The sequence below is a fragment of the Rhinolophus sinicus genome, linkage group LG04 (genome assembly GCF_036562045.2).
Source record: "Rhinolophus sinicus isolate RSC01 linkage group LG04, ASM3656204v1, whole genome shotgun sequence".
NCBI classification, from domain to species: Eukaryota; Metazoa; Chordata; class Mammalia; order Chiroptera; family Rhinolophidae; genus Rhinolophus; species Rhinolophus sinicus.
This window is the reverse complement of record NC_133754.1, coordinates 182,777,955-182,799,343: the sequence shown is the minus strand read 5'-3', so window position 1 is coordinate 182,799,343 and position 21,389 is coordinate 182,777,955. Positions and strand designations below refer to the sequence as shown.

At 50.2% G+C, this 21,389-nt stretch overlaps 1 protein-coding gene across 10 annotated transcripts in view; it reads right to left on the bottom strand.

Moving 5' to 3' along the window:
• Positions 1-1,312: 1,312 nt before the first annotated feature.
• The window catches only part of ODF2 (outer dense fiber of sperm tails 2), a 28,309-nt gene continuing 8,232 nt past the window's right edge, over positions 1,313-21,389 (bottom strand). For 4 of the 10 annotated variants that reach the window (XM_074331123.1, XM_019728731.2, XM_019728732.2 and 1 more), the window contains 17 exons: positions 20,883-21,053; positions 19,796-19,956; positions 19,022-19,151; positions 18,335-18,466; positions 14,915-14,986; positions 13,713-13,784; positions 13,475-13,591; positions 12,668-12,853; positions 12,036-12,145; positions 10,181-10,316; positions 7,909-8,019; positions 7,673-7,777; positions 6,515-6,673; positions 5,087-5,187; positions 3,261-3,423; positions 2,713-2,838; positions 1,317-2,333 (listed from right to left, as the gene is read on the bottom strand). In XM_074331123.1, coding sequence (XP_074187224.1) covers positions 2,145-2,333; positions 2,713-2,838; positions 3,261-3,423; positions 5,087-5,187; positions 6,515-6,673; positions 7,673-7,777; positions 7,909-8,019; positions 10,181-10,316; positions 12,036-12,145; positions 12,668-12,853; positions 13,475-13,591; positions 13,713-13,784; positions 14,915-14,986; positions 18,335-18,466; positions 19,022-19,151; positions 19,796-19,956; positions 20,883-21,053 — 2,241 coding nt within the window. In that variant the 3' untranslated portion in view covers positions 1,317-2,144. Of the gene's footprint in view, positions 2,334-2,712; positions 2,839-3,260; positions 3,424-5,086; positions 5,188-6,348; positions 6,674-7,672; positions 7,778-7,908; positions 8,020-10,180; positions 10,317-12,035; positions 12,146-12,667; positions 12,854-13,474; positions 13,592-13,712; positions 13,785-14,914; positions 14,987-18,334; positions 18,467-19,021; positions 19,152-19,795; positions 19,957-20,882; positions 21,054-21,389 lie in introns of those variants that run through there. The other 6 variants (XM_019728725.2, XM_019728730.2, XM_019728726.2 and 3 more) reach the window with 2 other exon arrangements.

Below are 21,389 nucleotides of genomic sequence, written 5' to 3'. Positions count from 1 at the left end.
CATGGCTCTTGCATCACGACAATGCACCAGCTCACACGGCACTGTCTGTGAGGGAGTTTTTAGCCAGTAAACAAATAACTGTATTGGAACACCCTCCCTACTCACCTGATCTGGCCCCCAATGACTTTTCTTTACCCAAAGATAAAGGAAATATTGAAAGGAAGACAGTTTGATGACATTCAGGACATTGCGGGTAATACGACAGGTCTGACGGCCATTCCAGAAAGAGTTCCAAAATTGCATTGAAGGGTGGACTAGCGCTGGCGTGGGTGCATAGCTTCCCAAGGGGAGTACTTCGAAGGTGACCATAGTGATATTCAGCAGTGAGGTATGTAGCACTTTTCTAGGATGAGTTCGCAAACTTAATCGTCAGACCTCGTATAATTCACCTTCTCCCAGGAGTCAGCTTTAAATTAGGACCCTTTAACTTTTGACCCTTCTTTTGCCCATTTCATGGGATCAGTTTGAGGTAAGAAGGCTTCTCTCTGGAGTTTAAAACAATATAAACGTTTTTCATTGTTTGGCTCTTTTACAAGCTCTCTGGACAAAGAAAAACAAAATGTTGTTGGGAGAGTCCCAGCAGTGGACTTTAAGAGAGGTGTTTCCCACACCAGCATTATAAATACAGTGCCCTGCACTGAGGTTTTCATTAGTTTGATGAAAATATGAATGAGTTATATAAATATGTATGCACATTGGAGAAAATTGCCAACTGTCTTTTCTTGGTAAGGTCTTCCTTCTAAGTTTAAGTCCACTTATGTTAAGGGCATGAAGACAGGCTTGGTTTTGTGGCAATGGTAACTGGAAGTTGTTTTTCAGAACTTCCTTGGCAAAATTAAAACCTGAAAACTACAAAAGTCACCAGAATTTGGGGCGGAAAGGAGTTTTCTGGTCGTGAAATCCAAACATTGAGTGGGGCCCATTGCCTCTGAGGACATAGGACACAGGGGAATTCTCTGGTGTTTCGGACTTGGGTTCGTGTGGCTGAGAGAAGACAGATCGGATCACTCAGAAGGCCAATGCCATCTGGAACGAAAAGGTTAGGGTTCACCACAATACAAAATTTGTTCTCTAAAGAATTTTTCTTTTAAATACAGGAAAACGTGGAGAACAAAAATAGCCAATAATCTTACCATTCAGAAACCAATTAATGTTTTAAAAACAGTAATTTATACACATCCCACCTTCCTCTTAACAGCTAACATGACCTGCCACCAAACACAGCAATGCTTCTAGTCAACTCACGGGATTTTGAGAGCACACAAAGGAGAAAGAAGCAGTATGGTCCAAAAATGAAACAAAGAGCCTAATGTTCCATGTACCAAGTACTTTATAAAAATGTTTACTGGCTCTCCTGCAGCATTTAACTAAATCATTTTATAAGGGGGAATGGGGATGGGTAAAGGAAATCAATGGAGTCTTAAATATTGATTATACTTAAAAGCTTTTTGTAAAACAACACAAATATTTCAAGAATAAGTACATTTCTATCTATAGATACAAACCTGCAAAGAGAAACAAAAATCAATGAGTTTGGGATTACATTTTTAAAAGGCCAACTGGACATGAGCCCTCGGTTATCTACTGTGAAGTGCATGAGGGCAAGTGGCCTCAAAAGACACTCGGGTATGACAGGTTTCCACTGGGCTTGGGAAGGGAGCCTTGGGGAAAACACTGTACCCACGAAATAAGGAAAACCAGTGGACATACCCACAGCCCAGGAGGGGCAGTGAGGACCTCTGGCTCATAGCTCCTGCTGGTTCAGGTCCTAGAAAACCCAAGGGAGTGCTAAAGAAGGCTTCTGGGGACTGGAGGAAAAAAATCTAGTCCAAACGTGCTCTCGGGAAACGAATGAGCAAAGTCATGGTGAGTTCAAATCTGCTTCCCTAATAGTAGTAGATTTAAGGCCTGGCAAGATAATGAAAAACTTCCATTAGAGAGGAGAGAACGAAGTGGTCCCTGTTTCTTCATCCCCTGCTGCTTGAGGGACTTTCATGGAGCCTAGCTGAGGACAAGATCCTGAACTGAACAAACTTCATCACTGGGAGAGAGGAAAACCACCAGGCTTTCCAGGTATGGCTTGGCAACTCAACTCCTCAGTTCCCATGACATCAGTCTGGGCGTCTGGCCCAAGACCAGCGGTCTCAGGCGGGCGGAGATCTGGAGCGGATGGGAGAGCTGGTCAGGTAGGTGGTATAGGGACTGTCCCCAAACACGTTGGCATAGGACGACTTGAGGAACTGGACGTAGTTCTGCATGCTGCGGTTGGTGCTCTCCGACTGCTCCAGGCGGTCTTTCAGGTCCTGCAGCCGGCTCTGGTAGCGGCGGTCAGCCTGAGGGGAGCAGGGCATGCGGCAAGGTGAGACGTCCGCAACAGACAAGTTCATGGCCACACAGAGCTTTATTAGTGGTTGCCGGGCTGACCGGGAGGGGAGTGGGGAGTGATTGCTAATGCATGTAGGGTCTCTTTCTGAAGATATTCTAAACTTAGGTTGTGGTGATGCTTGCACAACTCTGTGAATATACTAAACACAATTTAAATGGGTGAATTTTATGGTATGTAAACGAAGTCTTGATAAAGCGGTTAATAAAATGATTAGAGAAAAAGAAAAATATGTCATGTTCATAAAAACAACCAACAAAACACTTCGCCCTGCAGGCCCAGGAAGCCAGAATCTCGCTCCACAACCCCCGGCCCTCCAGCCCACTCACGTCGTCACGGCTGCGCCTTAGCTGGCTGAGTTCAGTTTTGGTTCTGCTCAGCTGGGTCTCAAGGTCCAGGATTTTGTTCTGGGCTGCTCGCTCCTTGGAGACTGCATGTTCCTTGGTTTGTTCCACCTGCCCAGAAGGCACAATGGGGGTGCTGCTTACCTGACACCTAGAACACCCAGCAAGGAGAAGGCTGGGCCACTCCGCACTATCGGGTCTCCCAGACAGCACCAGCACATTGCCACGGAGACTTCTTTGGAGCTAAATAGGGAGACAACCTCTGCATCCAGCTTTCCCTGCCCTTTCCCAATACCCATGAGTCATCACCTAAGATGTGGCAGACCTGTCTGGGTCCCAGGCAGGCAGTAACTGCATGAGCAGTCGTGAGTCAAGTGCCAGGTCCTTTATAGTAATTGAACATTTGATCCTTATGGAGAATTCTGAGGCAGGTACTACTATATGCCCATTTTTCAGATGGGAAAACAAGCTCAGAGAGGTTAGGCGATTTTCCCAAGGTCACAGAGCTAGATAGTAATGGAATTGAGACTGACCTGCCTCCTAGCATCTTCAATGGCGCTCTCCAACTGCCTTGCCAGCGTCCCACATTCCCGCGTTTTCTCTTCCAGCCGCAGCTGGGACTGGTGGATTGCCTCCTCCCTCTTGGCAATCACCTGTAGGAACTCGATATTCTGGGCACTGGTCGCTTCCAGTTTCCTAGGTGAGAACACTCGGTCAGATGCTGCCCATACCCCTTCCTCTCGCTCCACCCCGCCAGGGGGCTGCCAGCCACCCCTGGACCGGGGCTCTCATCACACCAAGACTCTCCAAGGAGCCACAGGAATAAACCAAAGGAATCTGCGGATCAGCCAGGAGGCCAGGAACTGCAGCTGGAGCAGCTGTATGAGGAGCAGGAAAAACAAGCACAGACTGAGCGTGGCCTGTGCTAAGTGCACGTTATCACATGTAATATGGCAACTGGCAGCTTGGAAAGGTGGGTTCCATTATGATCCCCCCTTTGCAGATGAAGAAACTCAGCCTCAGAGACGAAAAGTCACTGGCCCGTCAGCACAGCTGGCAGGTCTGGCAGAAAACCCCATGCCCTCAACTTTTTCTGTTCACTGATGCCTCCCTCAGCACAGGGACTTCAGCTGGACCACTCAGTATCCTATGTGACCAGCCATGGGGCAACAGTGACCATCCTGATGTGCACACAGTCCCCACTGCACTTCTGGAACGTGTTCCCATGTAAGGAGCTCTGCTATTCCTGCTGAATCCAGCTGCATCTTTGAGGCCAGCAAAGCGGAGCCCAGAAGGGGACCACCTGGTTCTAGTCCCTGCCTGCAGGCTACATGAGCAGGTACAGCCTCCTAGGACTTCAGGCCCTTCATCTCTAAAACGAAGGCTCCAGCCCTCACTTTACAGATGCTGAAAGCTCTAGAGCAGGGGTGTCCAAACTGCGGCCCGCGGGCCAACTGCGGTCCACAATCCATTTTTAATTGGCCCGCAGCAAATTCCAAAAATATATTTAGTTTACTTAAATAAACCAGGTGAGGCAATACGTACTTCACCTCGAGTGAGTGGCCTGGCTGTTTGTGTATTTTACCGCATATGGCCCTTGGTGAAAAACGTTGAAACAAGTTTGGACACCCCTGCTCTAGAGGGAGATAGTCAAGGGGCTAAGTCGCAGCTTTGCCAGGTACCAGCTATGTTACCTTGGGCAAGTCACTTAACTTCTCCCCAAGCTCAGTTTCCTCATATTTAAATTGGAGTAATACCAACTACACACTAACTACACTGTACATTTCTATATGCCAGACAATGTGCTAAGCCCTTTGAAGATTATCTCATTGGAGACTCACAATAACCCCCTGAGCTAGACTGTTTTCCCTACCTCGAGCCCTTTCTCAAGATGAGTAAACAGAGGTTCAAAAGGATGAAATCATGGGCCCCAAGGCCAGGGTTTCTAATTCCAAAAGATGTGGTCTTTACCTCTGACGGCCTGCAACAGTCCACAACTGACAGAAGGCTCAGAATGGTCTTGGGGAAGGCGCAGAGCAGAATGAGGGGAGGAGAATGCCCCCCACTGTTGTGTACTGACTCTGCGGGTTTGCTTAGATGAAGCATGCCTGACAGCTGGTGCCTAGGGGTGGTCTTGATCACACTCTTCTGGGGCGTCCCCCGCTGGCTGAGACCACCTTCCTCTCTCCCACAATGCTTACCACTGCAATGGAAGCAGCTTTTCCTCTGAGGTCTGCCTCAGTACCTTCCAGGGCCTTGAGTCCCTCAAACACTTCCGCACACTAAGCCCAAAGCAGCTAAGTGGCTGAAAGTCTCAGTTCCTAGCAAGACGACAGAGATGGGGCCAACTGCCTCTAACCTCTCCAGTTCATCCACCTTCAGACTCAGCTGTTTATTTTCCTTCTGGGAAGCCTGGTGTTTCTCTCTCGCCATCTCCAGCTTGTCCCCCTGATGTTCAATCTAAAATGACAGGAACACAGACTGGTTTACAGAAGAACTTCCCGATCCAGCCCTCCCTTCTCCCTGTGACCTGTCATCCACACCCAGGAAAGACGCACGCTGCCCTCAGCAGGCGTCCAAGTCTCAACGCACATCCTGGAGGAGAAAGGAGAGCAGGGACAGGTTAGGCCCAACTCCCAAGACTGAAGGCTTTCCTGCACTGAGAAGCCAGGTTGGATCCTGAAGAACCATGATGACGCTTTCTTGATCAGGAGAGGCCCTTCAGTGGGATCCAGGGCAGACATGAGAAGGCAGAAGCAGACGGCAGGTCGACACGACACACCAGGGAGCTTTACCAATTACGTTGTCAGTACCGCTGACTTCATTCTCCCCTGAACTGGGCACAAGTGCAGGCAAGGCAACAGGAAGTGTATGAATGCTCTCAGGCAGGCAAGTCTGACAAGTTAGCCAGAGGGCCGCTTTACGCAGAAGCCTCAGACAGCTGGGCTGGAAAGGCCGTCAGAATGCTCAGGTTCGAGGGGAGGCAGGTGATTGAAGAGTACTGAGAACATGGGCTTGAGAACCAGCCAGCTGGCTGGCTGGGTTCCCATCCCTGTTGACTAAGGATTAGCTTTGTGACCTCGGGAAATTACTTCTCCCCTCTATGCCGTGGGCTGCTTTCTATAAAATGGGGGAAATAATACACCTCAGAAAGTTCCTGGGAGAGTTAAAGGAGACAATGGTGGAGCACAGGGCACGTGCTCAAAAAAAATGACAGCTACTTTTATTATTATTACAAGGAAGCAGGTCAAGAGAGGGGAAGGGCCTTGCCTAAGATCACACTGCAAGTGAGAGGCATGTGATTTCTTAGGCACCATAGGCGAGGTTCCAGTAACCCGAGGCAGATGGCTTCTAGACAAAGGGAGTCCTCTTTCAGGACAGAATCTCAGGCAACAGATCTGTTAAGAGTAGGGAAGGCAACTAAAGCAAGAGAACGATGGCAAAAAAGGACATCTGCGGCTTGCCGTCGGTGGGTGCATGGCTGAGGACAGCAGCAGAGTGTCAAGGCCAAGGGCGGAGGCAGGCGGAGACTTGGAGCACTTGGGGACGGGGCAAGAGCAGGGCCCAACCAATCGAGTGACGGCTCCTACAAGTACAATCACTTTGTGCAAACACGAGGCATTTGGCACACCAGACTTTTATTTCACAGCACTGATGATCGCTCACCACTTTCAGAAACGACAGCCAAGGAAAAGGAAGTGGTCCTCCCTTGGGGGCGTGCAGCTCATCTGGGTAAGCGGACCCCTGATCGGGTCAGTTCGTGGGTCCCTTTCTGCCATTCCCTTACCCGGCTGCGCAGGTCTGATATGATGGCTGTGAGGTCGATGTTCTTCCTCTCATAGCCCTGCAGCTGGTCTTGGCACTCTGCCAGCTTCGCCTCCGTGATCTTGAGAATGTCAGGCAGCTGCTGCAGGTCAGCCAGCTGGGACTGGAACTGCCTGCGTGCCTGGAGCAGGGGAGAAAATCCCACCGTCGGGAAGGGCCCAGCTGCTGAAGGGGCCAGGCAGCATCCTGTGGAGTTAGGGCAGGGCCACCCTGGCCCCAGATCCACAGACAGAAGCACAGCCTGCTCTCCTGAAGGCCACTGAGGGTGTCGGGCTGTTCTCTGGGGGAACACACTTGGCCTTGACCTGCCACCTGGGCCAGCCACTCCTTTACTCATTAAGTAACAACACCAGGACCCAGGCTAAGGGCTGTCGGAATTATTCAGTGAATTCATACAATAACCTACAAAGTAGGTGCTGTTGTCCCTGCATAAGGACACTTAGGATCAAAGGCTCCTTTGCCCAAGGTCACGGGCAGAGACAAGATTAAAGGCTAATCTAACTCCCAAGTGCCTAGGAAGGCCGTCACAATCTATAGGTCAGAGGGAAAGGTACGAACTATGTGGTCGTAGTCCCCCCTTGTATTAAGGAGGCTGAGGACTAGAGAGACGCAGTGACTTGCCCGGGGGTACGCCACAAGTCAGGACTCAGCCCATCTCCAAGGTCACTATGAATAGGATCCCTTTTCTTCTAGAAAAACAGCCAAGCTGTCTCTAGGAGAATAAGGGTTTCTCGGGAGCAGGACATGAGGCATATTTTTTGGTTGGCTCCAAACAGACACCACACTGAATGCAACAGGCACACCTAAGACCTTGGCAAGTCTGTGGATTTAAATCCACTTGAGTGCTCCAAGCAGCAGAGATTTATTTTTAAGGAAATTGGAAAAAGAAGAGAACCAGGAGGGAAAAGGGGGTAAAGGAACACAAGAGAGTGGAGATGAGATAGAGGAAAGAGCACATACCCGGTCGAGGGACCGGCCCAGCAGTAAGAACATTTGTCGGTCTTCCTTATCCACAGCAGGGAGGGTGAAGGCAAACAAGAGGGTCGGACGGACGGACGGACGGATGGACGGACGGACAGGGAATTGGGTGGGGGGAGAAAGCCAGGAAGGGGAGCAGTACCGCTTCAATCTCTTTGTTCATCTCATCTTTAAGGATCTTGTTCTCTTTGTCACAGCGTTCCAGCTGGGCAGCCACTTCGTCTGCTTCCAATCTGGTCTTCATCACCTAGGGACCAGGCAGCAACGGGCCGTCTTGGGCAGAGCCCTCCACCCCCTTCCCAGGAGAAGCCTCATGGTGAGCCCCCCAGCCTCCGGGAGATGCTGCCCAGGCAAGGCAGGGGCACCTGAGAGGCCTACCTGACTCTTATAGTTGTCAATCATCCCCTCGTAGTTCTTAACCGACGCCTTCAACTGCTGGACCTCCAGGTGTGCCTGATTCAGTTTGTCCTCCATCGGAGCGAAACAAGCCTAGAAGGGGTGGCTCATGAGTGACCAACCAGAAGGTTCCAGAGCAGGCGGTCATCCCACCCTCAGTTCCTATACCAAGGGGCCAGCAAAGAGAAGCCCCACCTATTCAAACCCACACCAGCCGTTTTCCTCAGGCGCGTCGGAGCAAGATGCCTAACAGGACCAACTCAAGCGAATATAGATAAAATGAGTGATGTCTGTGTTTTCTTGTTCTTATTACAAAAGCAATAACAATCACAAAAGAAAATGGATATAAGACCAAGAAAAATGACTCATGATGCAAGATACCTTGGCTTATGGCTACCTACTGACAGCTGTGTAGTGACTATGTTTTTCAACAAGGATGGGAGTATACTGTCCAAACGGCGCTGCGACACACTTCATCAATTGACAATTACATTATGAACGCCTTCGGAGGTCAGTAAATGTCCTCTTTCAACCCAAGTGCTCACCTTCGCAGATGGGGCAAAATAAGTCATGCATCTCAATACAATAAAATAATAAGCAGTCATTTTTTTAAAAAGAGATAAAGCTTAAAAAAACTGACCTAACAATACATCCATGAAACATGGTTGAAGGAGGAAAGCAAGCCGCAGAATAAGGGATGGATGAAAGGGTGTGTCTGTGTTTGAATATGTTAGTATTGGGGGGGAGAAACTGGAAAGATACACATCAACAGTTAACAGAGACCTTTACTTCCACATCCCATTTCTGTAACGTTTTAAGATTTTACTATGAGCAGATTTCACGTTTGTAATTATAATACCTAAGAAAATACACTTCTACAAACATCCCTGAATGGCCACACTGTATTACACCACACAGATACCATCCTATCACTAACCTCTCCACTAACTGTCATACTTGGAGGCTGTCTTTAATTTGCACGACAACCAAGGAGATACCCTACCCTCCCACCAGAGTGGCTAAAAGGAAAAAGACTGACAATGCCAAGAGTTGACAAGGAGACACGCAGCAACTGTTAACTCTCATGTGCCCCTGATGGGAGTGCAAATCTGTACAACTATTTTACTGTGTGGTGACATCTACCAAAGCCGAACTTACGCACACCACCTTACGACCTGGCAAGTCTACTTCAAAGCGTGTAACCTGTAAAAACACACCAACTATGTCCATCCAAAGATGAACAAAGATGTCCTACAACCCAATGTCCACCCCCGTAGAATGGATAAATGTGCTGTGGCAGTGTTACACTGTACAGCACTGAGAACGAACAAACCCCCCCACACCCAGGGGCAACCTTCACAAACAACGCTGAATAAAAGCTACGTAGGCACCAAGTTCAAACACAGGCAAGCTGATCTGTGATGGTATCAGTCAGGATAACAGTCACCTCTGCAGGGGGTGTTTCTAAACAGGTGATGTCACCGGGATGCCAGTAAGGTTCGATCAGGGTGACGGATAACACTGTGTATTCATTTTATGAACCTCTTCGTATGTTGTATTTTCTTAAAATTAATCTTAGTTAACAACAACAACAAAAATCAGTAAAAGATGTTACTGTCCAGCTCAATTGAAAACCAAGATCAAACCTGGCTCTGAAATGTCAACCTCTGTTCAGGTGCCTCTCGCCCCAGGACTCTTAGGAGGGTGTATAGCAAGCAGTTAAGAGCTAGAGCTCCAGAGTCAGACTCAGGTTCAAAGCCCAACTCCAACATCCAAGGGCAAAATCTTGGCAAGAAACATGACCTTTCCCTAAGCCTGTTTCCTTTTTCTATAAAGTAGAGATAATAACCACATTACTGGGAGATTAAAATAAGAACTAACGCACGTGAAGGGGCCCAGCAGTCCCCTTGGAGTGTCAATGTTAACCTCAAAGTCATGTCTATTGCACGTGCCTGGGCTGAGTGTGTCATGTGAGGCATTTCACATGCATCCCCACATTCTCACAAAGACCTCCCACTAAGGAAACTGCAGCAACAAAGGATGAGATCTCTCACCCAGGTCAGAAAGCAGCTAGTAAGAGGCAGAGCCAGGACTTGAATCTGGGCCTTGCTGAATCCAAGGCCCTCCTCAATCATGCTGCCCCCTCCAGGCCCTCTGAAGACCCTCATGGTCATTTCAGGGGCTCAACCAGGAATGCCCAGCTATCAGCAGCTCCGCTGTCCCAACTGCCTTGGTCCCAGCTCTCACTACAGACCTTCAGCCTCTCATTCTCTAGCTTGAAAGCAGAATACTCAGCAGTCTGCCGGTGTAGTCTCTCCACCAGGCTGTCCCGGTCTTCCCGCATCTTCTCCTCCAAGGTCTGTTGCTGGTTTACAAGATCTGTCACTCGGCTGGAAGGTCACAAAATGAAAGCAGACAAGGGGAATCAATTACACACAGGTTTTGAGGAACCGGGTCTTTGTGTGGCGTGGGGTCAAGTGTTCCTACCCAAGCCACATCCCACGTCTCGGCCTGCTTCCTAATCTCCACTCTGAGAAGCAGCTGCATTATCCTGCCCCGGCACTGCCACTTGTGATATCCCCATGTATCCCACCTCTTGTAACCGACTTTAAGATTTGTCTCCCGTACCATCCCTCCAAGACTCCTCCGTTCTGAGCCTCCCAGGAGGCCAAGACACTACCTGACGACAAGGACCAGAGACTCGACCCCTTCCCCACGCCTGACAGCACCCCCTGAATCTCTCAGCCAATCAGGTCTTGAAATTAGGGCAGAACTCCCAGACTGGGTGGTCAAGGATACCCCAGGGGTCCCTCTCTCTCTGGAACATAGCACACTGGGGTTCTGTGTCTCCCAGGTGAGGGCAGATGCCATGATTGGCTTGTTCACGTGTATGAACACTCACCTAGCTCAGGCAGGAATTGCAATAAATGTATATGGGATGAAGGGAACGCAGCCAACTCCGCAGCTGGCTGCCCACCTGCCCTTATACCCTCCTCCTTCCCCTCAGTCACTTACCAGGGCTATAATCCAAGATCACAGCTCAGGGGCTCAAAGAAACTGGGGTCACAGATGCTTACAGACGCAACGCAGAACCTTTCCATAGTGTATGCTCTCAGTGTCGATCAATGATGGTGCAGTCAGCAAATATTTACTGATCATTGCCGAGGCCCAAGCCAACACATCTATCGTTTGACCTGGCAAACTCCTCCTCACCTTAAAAACCCAGCTCAGACTTCCCTCCTCAGGGTACCTCTCCCCTATCCATATATCCTTCCACCTTAATTATGTTTTTTCCCATTAGATGGAGAACTTTCTGAGGCTAGCACCTGGCATAAGGCCCTGCACATAGCAGGGTCTCAGGATATGTTTACTAAATTGAGCTGAGTACAGCAAAAGACACCTCCTCCAGGAAGCTTTTCCTGACCGGAGATTAAGTTAGTCTGCTGTGACCCGTCCTTAGCCCAGGGAGCCTAGGTCCCTGCAGCCCCATCTCCTCTGCTGGAGCACAGGCCTACCCCCATGAGGGCAGAGAACACATTTGTTGTTTTACTGCTGTAACCCTGAAGGCCAGCAAATAGCCTCGTATATGATAGATGCTCAATAAATATTTTTAAACGAATGAACACGTGAATATAGCTGACGCTGACAACACTTGAATAGTAACTGTAGAGTACACTTTTGTACTGTATAGGCCAAGCCTCTGACATACTGACTGGTTGGCAAAACAGCAGAGAGACACAGAGATTACCAGCCAGCCCATCCCCCACTATGCCTGGGCCCATTTCCTGTGCTGCGCAGATTAGGACCCAGAGCTGGCCCAGGAGCTGGGGTTAGGCCTGGCCTCTGTGACCAGGGGAAGCCTGGCCCTCCCTCCACAGCGCTTGCTGATGGGGTAGGACCCCAGGACTGGGGCAGGAGCCAGGACCCCAGGTCCAACCAGAAAGCCCATCTCAAGGCTGTCCACCTCTCAGTCCAGTGCCAGCCCTGATGGAAGACACCGAATGGCAGCCATGTGAGTGATGAGACCTGCCTCAGGTCGCCAGCCTCCTTCCCCCTGCACACCCACTTCCCTCCGTCCGCCCATGCTCCCTCTCTTAGCATTGACGTACTCGTTCAGGACAATAATTTCCAGCTCGAGGTCCCCCTTGTCTTTCACCACTTGGTTGTAGCGGCTTCTCCACGATTCCAGAGTGGATAAAGCTTCAGCAACATAAAGATCCTGGGAACACGGGACAACAGGGCCTGTCAGCCTGGTGTTAGTGCTGAGGCCAGGGTAGCTGGGGGCTGGGTCACTGGGGTGACCCCTCACCTGGGAACTTAAACCTCACTCCTGCAATCCCTCTCTAGAGAGCACCAAGAGTGACAGTGGGAGGCTAGCGGTGGATTCTAGAATGCCAGCAATCACATGCACCATTTGCAAATCCTTCCTTAACTATCATTCCCACCCACAATATTGATGTGGTTAAATGGTCCTACATACCCTCCAATCATCTCCAGCCAGCCACCCAACCCCATTAGCACCCTTTCATCCATTTAATCCCTCCCCACTACCCCCCCCTCTACCCGGCCAGCCATCCCACCAGCCTATTCCCCTGCTCCACTGCCATCTTCCCTGAATTCACCCACCCGGCCACCTCTACCCAGCTTTTCTACTTGCATTCAGCCACCCACGCACTACTCACCTATCCAACCACCGTCCACCCCCCGCTTCGAGCAGCCCTCCTCAGGGAAGGTCTGTTACCTTGTCAGCAAGTTGCACGTGCAGCTGCTCAGCATACTCCTCGCTCTTCTCAGCTCGTTCCTTCTGGGCTCGGATGGCCTTCTTCAAGGACTCCTTGTCTCGGTCTCCCTTTTGCTTCAGTTCCTTCAGCTGCTCCATAATGGCCTCCACTTCCGCCTTGTGCTGGTTCCCACTGCGCTCCAGGTTCTGGGAAGGGGAGGTTAGGGGTGAGGGAGAGAGGGGTGAGTAAGAGGGAGGAGAGAGAGACAAGAAAGGCAGGGGGGAGGCAAGGCAGAAAGTCAAGGGGAGAGAGGGAGAAAAGAGGCCCAGTAAAAAGAGGAAATGGGGGAGAGGGAGAGAACGGGTTACCCACTGTGTGCAGCACCTCTGTGGGTCACTGAACCCACCAGGTCTCAATGTTAGAAGTCTTCTGCGATCCTTCCCTGAACTCCCAGCATAGTGGTCACATATCCCTCAGTCACTCAACAGAGCTGTGACCTCAGAAGGTCCCTGGCTTACACATGCAAGCAGCATCCGAGACCACCCTCTCCCGTGGACAGTTAAGAGAACTGAGGGCTAAGGGATGAAGTGACTGGCTCAGGGGCATGGAACCCAACCCAGTCACTGCGGGGAAGGGCACTGAAGACCTCCAGGTCCACTGCTCTTGCCATTGTCCCAGAGTCTCTGGAGCACAAGTTCTTTGGCAGCAGCTGCCCCATAATCCTTTGGGGCAAAGCCTTCCTGAATATGATAGCCTTGGCCAGGCCACCGCCCTTGGACTGCCAGGCCACTGCCCCCATCTTTCCCACCTGTGGGGCCAGCAAGTACCTTGATCTGCATGCATAGGCGACTGTTCTCGGCCTCTTTGCACCGAAGCTGTGCCTGCAAATGCCCTCGCATGGACTCCATGGACTTAGAGAGCTCGGATGCCGTCTTTGCTTGAGCCTTTGGAGAGACGGAGAAAGTGAAAGGGCTAGGATTTGAACCCACGTCTCCAATTCCAGAGCACACCCTACCCACTAAGCTCTGCTGGCCAGTAAGAAGGAACAAGTGTCAGGGATGGTACCTTCTCACATTGTATTTCCTGGAGGAGCTCTTCCAACTCCTTGTCCTTCTCTTGGAGCAGTAACACCAGGCGCTGAAGGGGAACACACACCATCGTGAGCTCCCTGGGGAGGGCAAGGAGGCCCAGCCCAGAGAGGAGAGAAACTCCTGTGGGGGCCTGGCCACCAGGGCCCAAGGTCCAAACACACTGGCCCAGGTCACAGACCCTGGTGGGAAGCAGCTAACATCTGTATTAAATATTTAAGACAATAAACATGTATTTTATTTTGTAATTTAAAATAAACTAACGTTAATTGTGGAGAACACTGGAACACACACACAAAACCGCTAAAGAATCCCCACAACCCCCCCCCACCCAGAGATCGAGATACACTGTTAACATACATTAAGAAGTCGTAAGTCATTTTGTTCCACAACTTACACTCCCACATTTGCCCTAATGTGATTAAATCTCCTACATCTTCTGAAACAGCAGCTTAATGTTTCAATTGACAGATGTATCATAATTTGCAAAAGCCTCTGGAGCTGGGAATGCAGGTTTAGGCAACATCACGATTCCTGCTGAGTCTCGATTCCTGCTGAGTCTCTCGCAGCAATGTTTAGCGAGGCACTGAGGGCCAAGGGCCAAACCTTGGCAAACGTGGCCTCCATCTCCTTTCTCTCTATCTGACTCACAATAAGCACTAATACATCCAAGACTCCAAAAGATCTTGGGACTTAAGAAATCTGTTGAACTTTTTGTTCATGCCCGCCAATAGTTTCCCAAATGTATTTATTTGGCCATGGATCAGCCCCCCCCCCCCTTTGCTGCTTGCACCCATTAACATCTTGAGGAACTTAGGGTTCCATGGAATAGACTTTGGAACACGCCGCCTTGGGAGAGATTCCCAGAATTGGAATTGTTGAGTCAGAAAGTCTGTACCTTTTGATAGCTTTTAATCCATAACACAAATAAGGAAAGTCAGGTGACAGATTCTGATGATTTGTTAAGTCCATCACCATCACCACCATCCCTCAGGTTGGTGTCCAGCTTGGTGGTTCAGGTGATCAACTAGACAAGCCCAGTGGATCAGGTAGGACAGGGGACATCAGCCCATTTTACAGATCATGAAACTAAGACCCAAAGGAATGTCAGGGCGGGGCTCCAGCTCTGTTGCCAGTAACCCACAAGAGCAGGCGGGGGCAGGGAGGGGCTTTATGTACCGCTTTCTCAGAGTCCGCTTCCGCCAGCCGTTTCAGTAATGCTCCTTGTTGCTCCATCAGCCTATCAGAATCCTTTGAGGGAGGACAAAGGGAAAGCCAAGTCATGCAGCAATGAACCCCAGTGGCTACATCCTATCGATTCTTTTCCTTTCCCAAAATTCCACTTCTAATTACAGAAGTAATAAATACATTACATTCTCATGATAAAATATTTAGTGAACACCGATGAAGCTCAAGTCGCCCTCATCCCCATCCTATTGCTACTAGTAGTTTGATGAGTGTCCTGTCCATCCTTTCTCTATGCATTTACATATAGTGACCCGTAAAGAAATAGTATGTTTTGGGGAGCAGGGGGGTGGGAAGGGATTAATGTCTAATTTTACCAAAACGATATCATACTGTATTTTTGTGCTACAACTTGATCTTTTTTTAAATGGCTTTGTTGAGATATAAATTCAGCTACAAGTCACCCATTTAAAATGTACAATTCAATAGTTTCTGATACATTACATTATTTTTTTTAACTGTGGTAAAATATTTATAACATAAACTTTGCCATTTTAACCATTTTTAAGTGCAAAATTCAGTGGCATATACGTATTTATAGCACATTCACAATATTGTGCAATCATCACTAACACCAGTTCTGGAACATTTTCATCATCCCAAATGGAAACCCTGTACCCAGGAAACAGTCAGTCCCCATTTGCCACTCCCCGCAGCCACCACTAATCTGCTTTCTGTCTCTAACATGTTATTGCATTTTTAACATCTCCCCAATACTTCTGGGCAATAAGGCTGGTCCCGGGTTTTACAGCTGCAAACTGCAACAATGGACATCACTGGGCACACACAAAATGTTTCTTTAGGGTTGATACCAAGAGGAAGGGTGCTGGGCTGGCAGGTGTGTGATCTGTGGTAGCTGTAGTGCCCTGCAGAACACCTACCCTGATTCCCATTGCCACAAGGAGGACATGACAGCACCGGGCAGTAGCCAACCTCTGCCTGTTGCCAGTCTTTGCCAGCACGCCTCCTGCTGTTTTAATCTGCATTCCGTAATTATTCATAAGTGTCTTAGCCATTTGAGTTTCCTCTTCCCCGAACGGCTCACACACTTGCCCATTTTCTCACTGGGATGTGTTTTGTCACTGTCTCTATTCTTCTTCCTGGGCACCTGAACAAAGTGTCCCTAGGAGGAAGCTCCCCTCTTTCCCTCTCGTCCCACAGGTCCCCTACACCAGCCAAAAGAAAAGGGATCTCTGGTCCTGAAGTTTCCTGGGGACCTAGAAACTGAAAGAAGCCAGCATTGTGGTTTTTCCAGCAAGAGGCAAAGGACATGGGATGACAGCCTAGGCCAGGGACCCAGAGCTTGAAGCTGCTCTCACTGCCCATTACACCATGCCCCCCGAACCCTCAGGGGGACACTCCCCAAACTAACACATGACTGTCCCAAATCTCCCATTCTAAGGAGCAATGCACTAACTATCACCACCCCCACATTACAGATGAGGAAATAGAGGCTGGGAGATCACACAGCCAGAAGTGGCAGACCTGGGCCCTAAGCCCACTGACCCCAGAGCCAGAGCAGCCCCCCACCACCACATGGATTGCTCTCCAGTAAACCCCGAGATGGGGGTGCAGCCCCGAGTGCCACATGGTCAGGAAGAGATGAGAGCCTGGACTGAACAGGGAACTCCTGCTGCGGGTAGGAATTCCAATTAGCTGACCCTTCATCTCTACTGGGAGAGTCCAGACTTCCAGGAAGGTGGGAGCTAAGAAGTCAAAAAAGGAAAAAAACTGGGTAGGAAGAGGTGGTCTGAAGGCTCCTGTCCCAGGACAGACAGCAGCAGAACCCCACCATCCAACAAACACCTAGCACGTGCTCAGCAGCCTGCCAAGCCCTTATCCGTGCATCAGCCCTAATTTTCCGGTTTTACAAGTGGGGAAACTGAGGCCCAGAGAGGTAAAAATCACCCGCCTGAGAACACCGAGCTAGAAATGACACAGATGTAACTATTATAAGAGAATAATTTCACTATAACTAGTAAAATTCATAGAAACATATTCTAGAAACTCTCAAGCCCACCAGGAAAGTGGACACGAGTACTCAACGTACTGCTTGTCATAGCAGACAACTGAAATTAGGTCGCCATCAACAGAAGAATGGATGCATCAATTGTGGTATTGTCATAAAATGGGATACAACTGTGAAAATTAATTACCTTAGGCCTCAATGACAAAAATGGATGAACCTCATAAAAATATTGAGTGAAAAAAAGCAAACTCAGAAGAACACATGTGGCACAATCCCATTTAGGGCAAGTTTGAAGACATGCTTGACAACGCCAGATGTTGTTCAGGGATGTATACATAAGCGATGAAAGTATCAGATTCGAGATGAAAGTCCCCTCTGAGGGGAGAGAGATGAGGTCATCACGAGAGGATTTAACTATGTGGACACGGTTTTGTTTGGAAAGCTGGGCAGTGATGTATACCACGTTATATCACTTATTTTAAATATTAATTTTTAAAAATAAAAACAGAGAAGTTGACAATGTTGGAAACAAAACAGAAACTAAGAAAAATGTCATCATTCATCAGCCCGGACATTTTGAGACTCTTGGTATCCCTTTGGTTTGAACCAAACAGGAAGACAGCTGCTTATACTGTCCATCTTTTCAGGATCATTTGCTAATATACGTCAACAGGACAATAAGATTGACTAGGTAGTCTATCACCACAAGGATTTATTCGGGAAAAGGAAAAAGAGCTGCAACAACATCAGAATGTGTGGACCCGGCTAGACACGTGCACATTCTGGCTTGTGTGCCAAGATGGAGGGTACAGAAGGCAGGGAGACAGAAAGTTCAAACCACAGAGTTTTATAAGAAGGAAGTTACAACTATAGAGGTCAACTTGGTGGGCTCATGAACCTCCATGAGCTCAGCTCCTCCCAGGGACCTGCCGGCCTGATCAGTTTCCTTAAAGTCCCAGTTCATCTTTATTATATAAACTATATCTCAGAGACCATCATTTAAGAAAACAAAGTGATACCATACAATGTGTCTGTCAGCCACTAGTCTTTCTTCTATTCCACCAAAGCTCAGACCTAATACTCTCCCTGTTTTGCTGTACAAGCCCTGGCATGGGCTGAGCCCCTCCTCCGACTCCCCACTGCCCTTCTCCTGACTTCCAAGGTCCTTTCTGTACCACCAGGTCGAGATTCCACATCTGAGACAGCCCTGTCTACCAGGTGCCCAGGTGAATGATTTCATCGTCTTTCTCCAGCCCTCTCAGGTCAGGCACCCACAGCATTTTCTTTTTATAGAAGAGACTGAGGCTCAGAGAGGATGGGCACGCGGTACTGGAGGGTTGGAGCTGAGTCCACAGGCCCTCGGTGGGGCAGGGCCAGCAGCTCACCTCTTTGCAGTGCTGTTCCCTCAGTAGGTCTCGGAGGGTGCGGTTGGTCTCCTCAAATGTGCTCAACTTCTGCAGGAGAAGCTCCTTCTGCCTCGTCAGGGTGTTGATGTCCGTGCAGGTCATTTGTTTCTCCTGGAAGACAGCAAGCAGTCTTATAAGGTACAGGGGGAAAAGGGAGGAGCCAGCAGGGGCAGGCCACCCAGGGGACGTAAGAGGTGATGGTGCCAGGAAGCCCAGGCAAGAAGAGCTGGGCTGTGTGCAGGGCCAGAGTGGTGAGGGCAGGCTTCCCAGAGGTGCTGGACCTGAAAGGATGGGCAGGCACTGAGCCTGCTGAGAGCAACAAGTGGGGAAAGGGGCTGGAGAGCTCCGTGTGGGCACGTGCAGTTAGGGCAGGCTTCCTGGAGGAAGCGCAGAATGACAATACTTGGTGGCTGATACTATACTTGCAGGAATCAAAACGCATGCCTTAGCTCACTGTGATCCCAGGAGACCCATGATGAGGTCTCTTCAGAGGCCCTGGCCATCAGAGTCAGCCTTGAGGGTCAGGTCTGGGAAGTGAGAGTTGGGGGTGGGGGCTGAGGAGTTACAAGCGCCCTCCCCCAGCCCAGACATGTCATAAAGTCAGCCTGATGACTGCGTCAAGCCCCCGGGGGAGGGGGGCGCTGGGAAGGTCTGCCTGCCGCTCACCGTCTTCAGCTTTCCGATGGTGTCCTTCAGGGCCATGACTTGCTTGGCAGCAGCAGCCCCATCCATTTCCGCCTCCACCAGCTTGGACATGAGGCACTCCTTCTCCTGCTGGAGGTGTTTCTTCTGAAGCCTGGGGCCAGAGAGAACAGGGCTCTGTGAGCCCTCTCAGGCCCGGCCTGCCCGGAGCTCCGAGGCTCACCTCACAATGCCCTGTGAGGCTCATCTCCTGGGCAGGGAACAGTGGGGGAGGGGGGAAGGGCTGGCCCTCTGGCTTCTGGAAAGACACCTGGGCACCAGAGCTGGGTTTCTACCCCAGGGGACATTATACCACCTGGAGCCCTGCTTGTCTCTCGGCCACTGGCGTCACCTCTGCCACCGGCCACTGCCACGGCCTCCTAACCACCATCCACAGATCTGCTGCTGAGCCTTCCCATCCACTCTCCACAATGGAGTAGAGTCTGCTCACACCATTCCCTGCTCACACCCTTCCATGGCTCCCAACTGCCCTCAACACAAACTCCTCCAAGTGGCTCTCAGGCCCCTGCTCTCCGCACCCCGGCCTGCTTCCCGTGTCTCAGCCGCAAACTCTTCCCAGCTCGGAGCCCTCATACGAGGTGGTCCCCAGCAACCACCTGCCCAACGCCAACTCCTAACCACCCTGCAGGACTGCCCTGAAACAGCGCTTCCTCCAGAAAGGCTTCCCTGACTGCCTCCCCTCACTACAGTCTGTGGGGGTCCCCGTGCTCCCACTGCGACCCGGCAGGGCCGCCTCACATGGTCAAGTCCTTCTCCTCCTTGATGCGCTCGATATTGTGCCTCAGGACCGTGTTCTCATGCTCGGTCTCGGCCAGCTCGTGGGCCACCTCCTCCAGCTCCTCCTTCCGCTCCTCCAGGAACCGTTTGGCCATCTGGCGCTCCCCCTTCTGCATCTTGACCTGTGCAGGGCAGCAGGCAGGGGTCACTGAGGCGCGGCTGCCCCCTCTGCCTCCGCGCGAGGCCCCGTTCTTCAGACCGAGTGAAAGGCACCTCGAGTGCGAGCTGCATGGGCACTGAGGTGCTCTGGGTGCAGTCTGAGTTCCTAACTGTCCCCAAGCCTCTGGGCAGATGTTATTCCTCTCCTCATTTCCTCATTGCTGAGGAAACCGAGTACAGAGAGCCCGCGCAGCTTGCTGGTTAGGGACAGAACGAGGGTACAAACCATGGTTCAGCTGGCACACCACAGGAGGAGAGATGTCACAAAAAGGCCCTGGTGCTGCGGGCCATTGAGGAAGAAGGGACTGTTGCCAGGCAGCCAGCCCCAGATTCTCCAGGAAGGCCCCTGAGCCCCGAGTGCAGGGAGGAGAATTAAAGATACAGGTCACCTTAGGAGGCAAGACCTGGGCTTCATGCCAGCTCCACCAACTTCTAGGTTGGGGGCCGTGGTCTTCCGGATTGTTCCACTCCCATTGCCATATGCCACCCCAAGACACAGCCCAGCAACTGAGGACAAACTTCCTTTACTTCTTTGTTGTTTTTTTGTTTTTTTAACTTTTATGTAAAATGGAAAGCAGGAGGCCCCAGTGTCCTAGTCATTTCATCTTCAATGGGGACAATAATATCACTGGGTTCATTTACTGTTGTAAAAAATGAAAACAGGCCATCCACACAGAGCATCAGGCAAGACCAGGGCCAGGCCTGGGCTCCGCGCTCAATGGAGAGGGATCCCAGGTCACCCCAGCGATCTGTCCAGGGGCATCTGAAGCCCTGGGCAGCCTGCTGAGAAGGATGGGCGGCCTACAGAGAGGCAGCCAGATGGGACGGTCCACCAGGAACCCACTTGTCCTCGGGGAACTAGCTCTCCCAGCCACCCCAGCTCCCTCACCTCAGATTTGAGACAACCAACTGCGTTCATAAGACTGTCAATCTTCTTATCATAATGGTTCATCTTACAGTGACCCGAGTCATCATCTTCTGTGGAGAGGTCACTTAACCGCATCACTGAGACCAGCTTTTCTGAAGATGGTGGCGTGATCTCCAGGCAATGAGGTGGATTCTGACGGGAGAAGATGGAGAACAGACAAACTCATAAGGCAAAACCGCAACCACTTCCACCACACGTGCTTGTCCAGGGAAAGAGCTAACATGGCTAACAGGCCAACCACAGGGTCCCCGGGAGGAAGAACATGCCATAAAAGTAGTAATTCTTAAAGCAAGGGATGTTTTCATATACCTAGGTTAGAAATAAAATATGTCCAAAGTTTTTGAAATAAATATGAATGCATGATGGTGGGTAGTTGCAGAGGTACACAAATCTCTGTAAAAGGTTATTTTAAGGACAAGAGGAAATCTGAATATGGACCAGATATTATCTGATATTAAGAAATAAAGT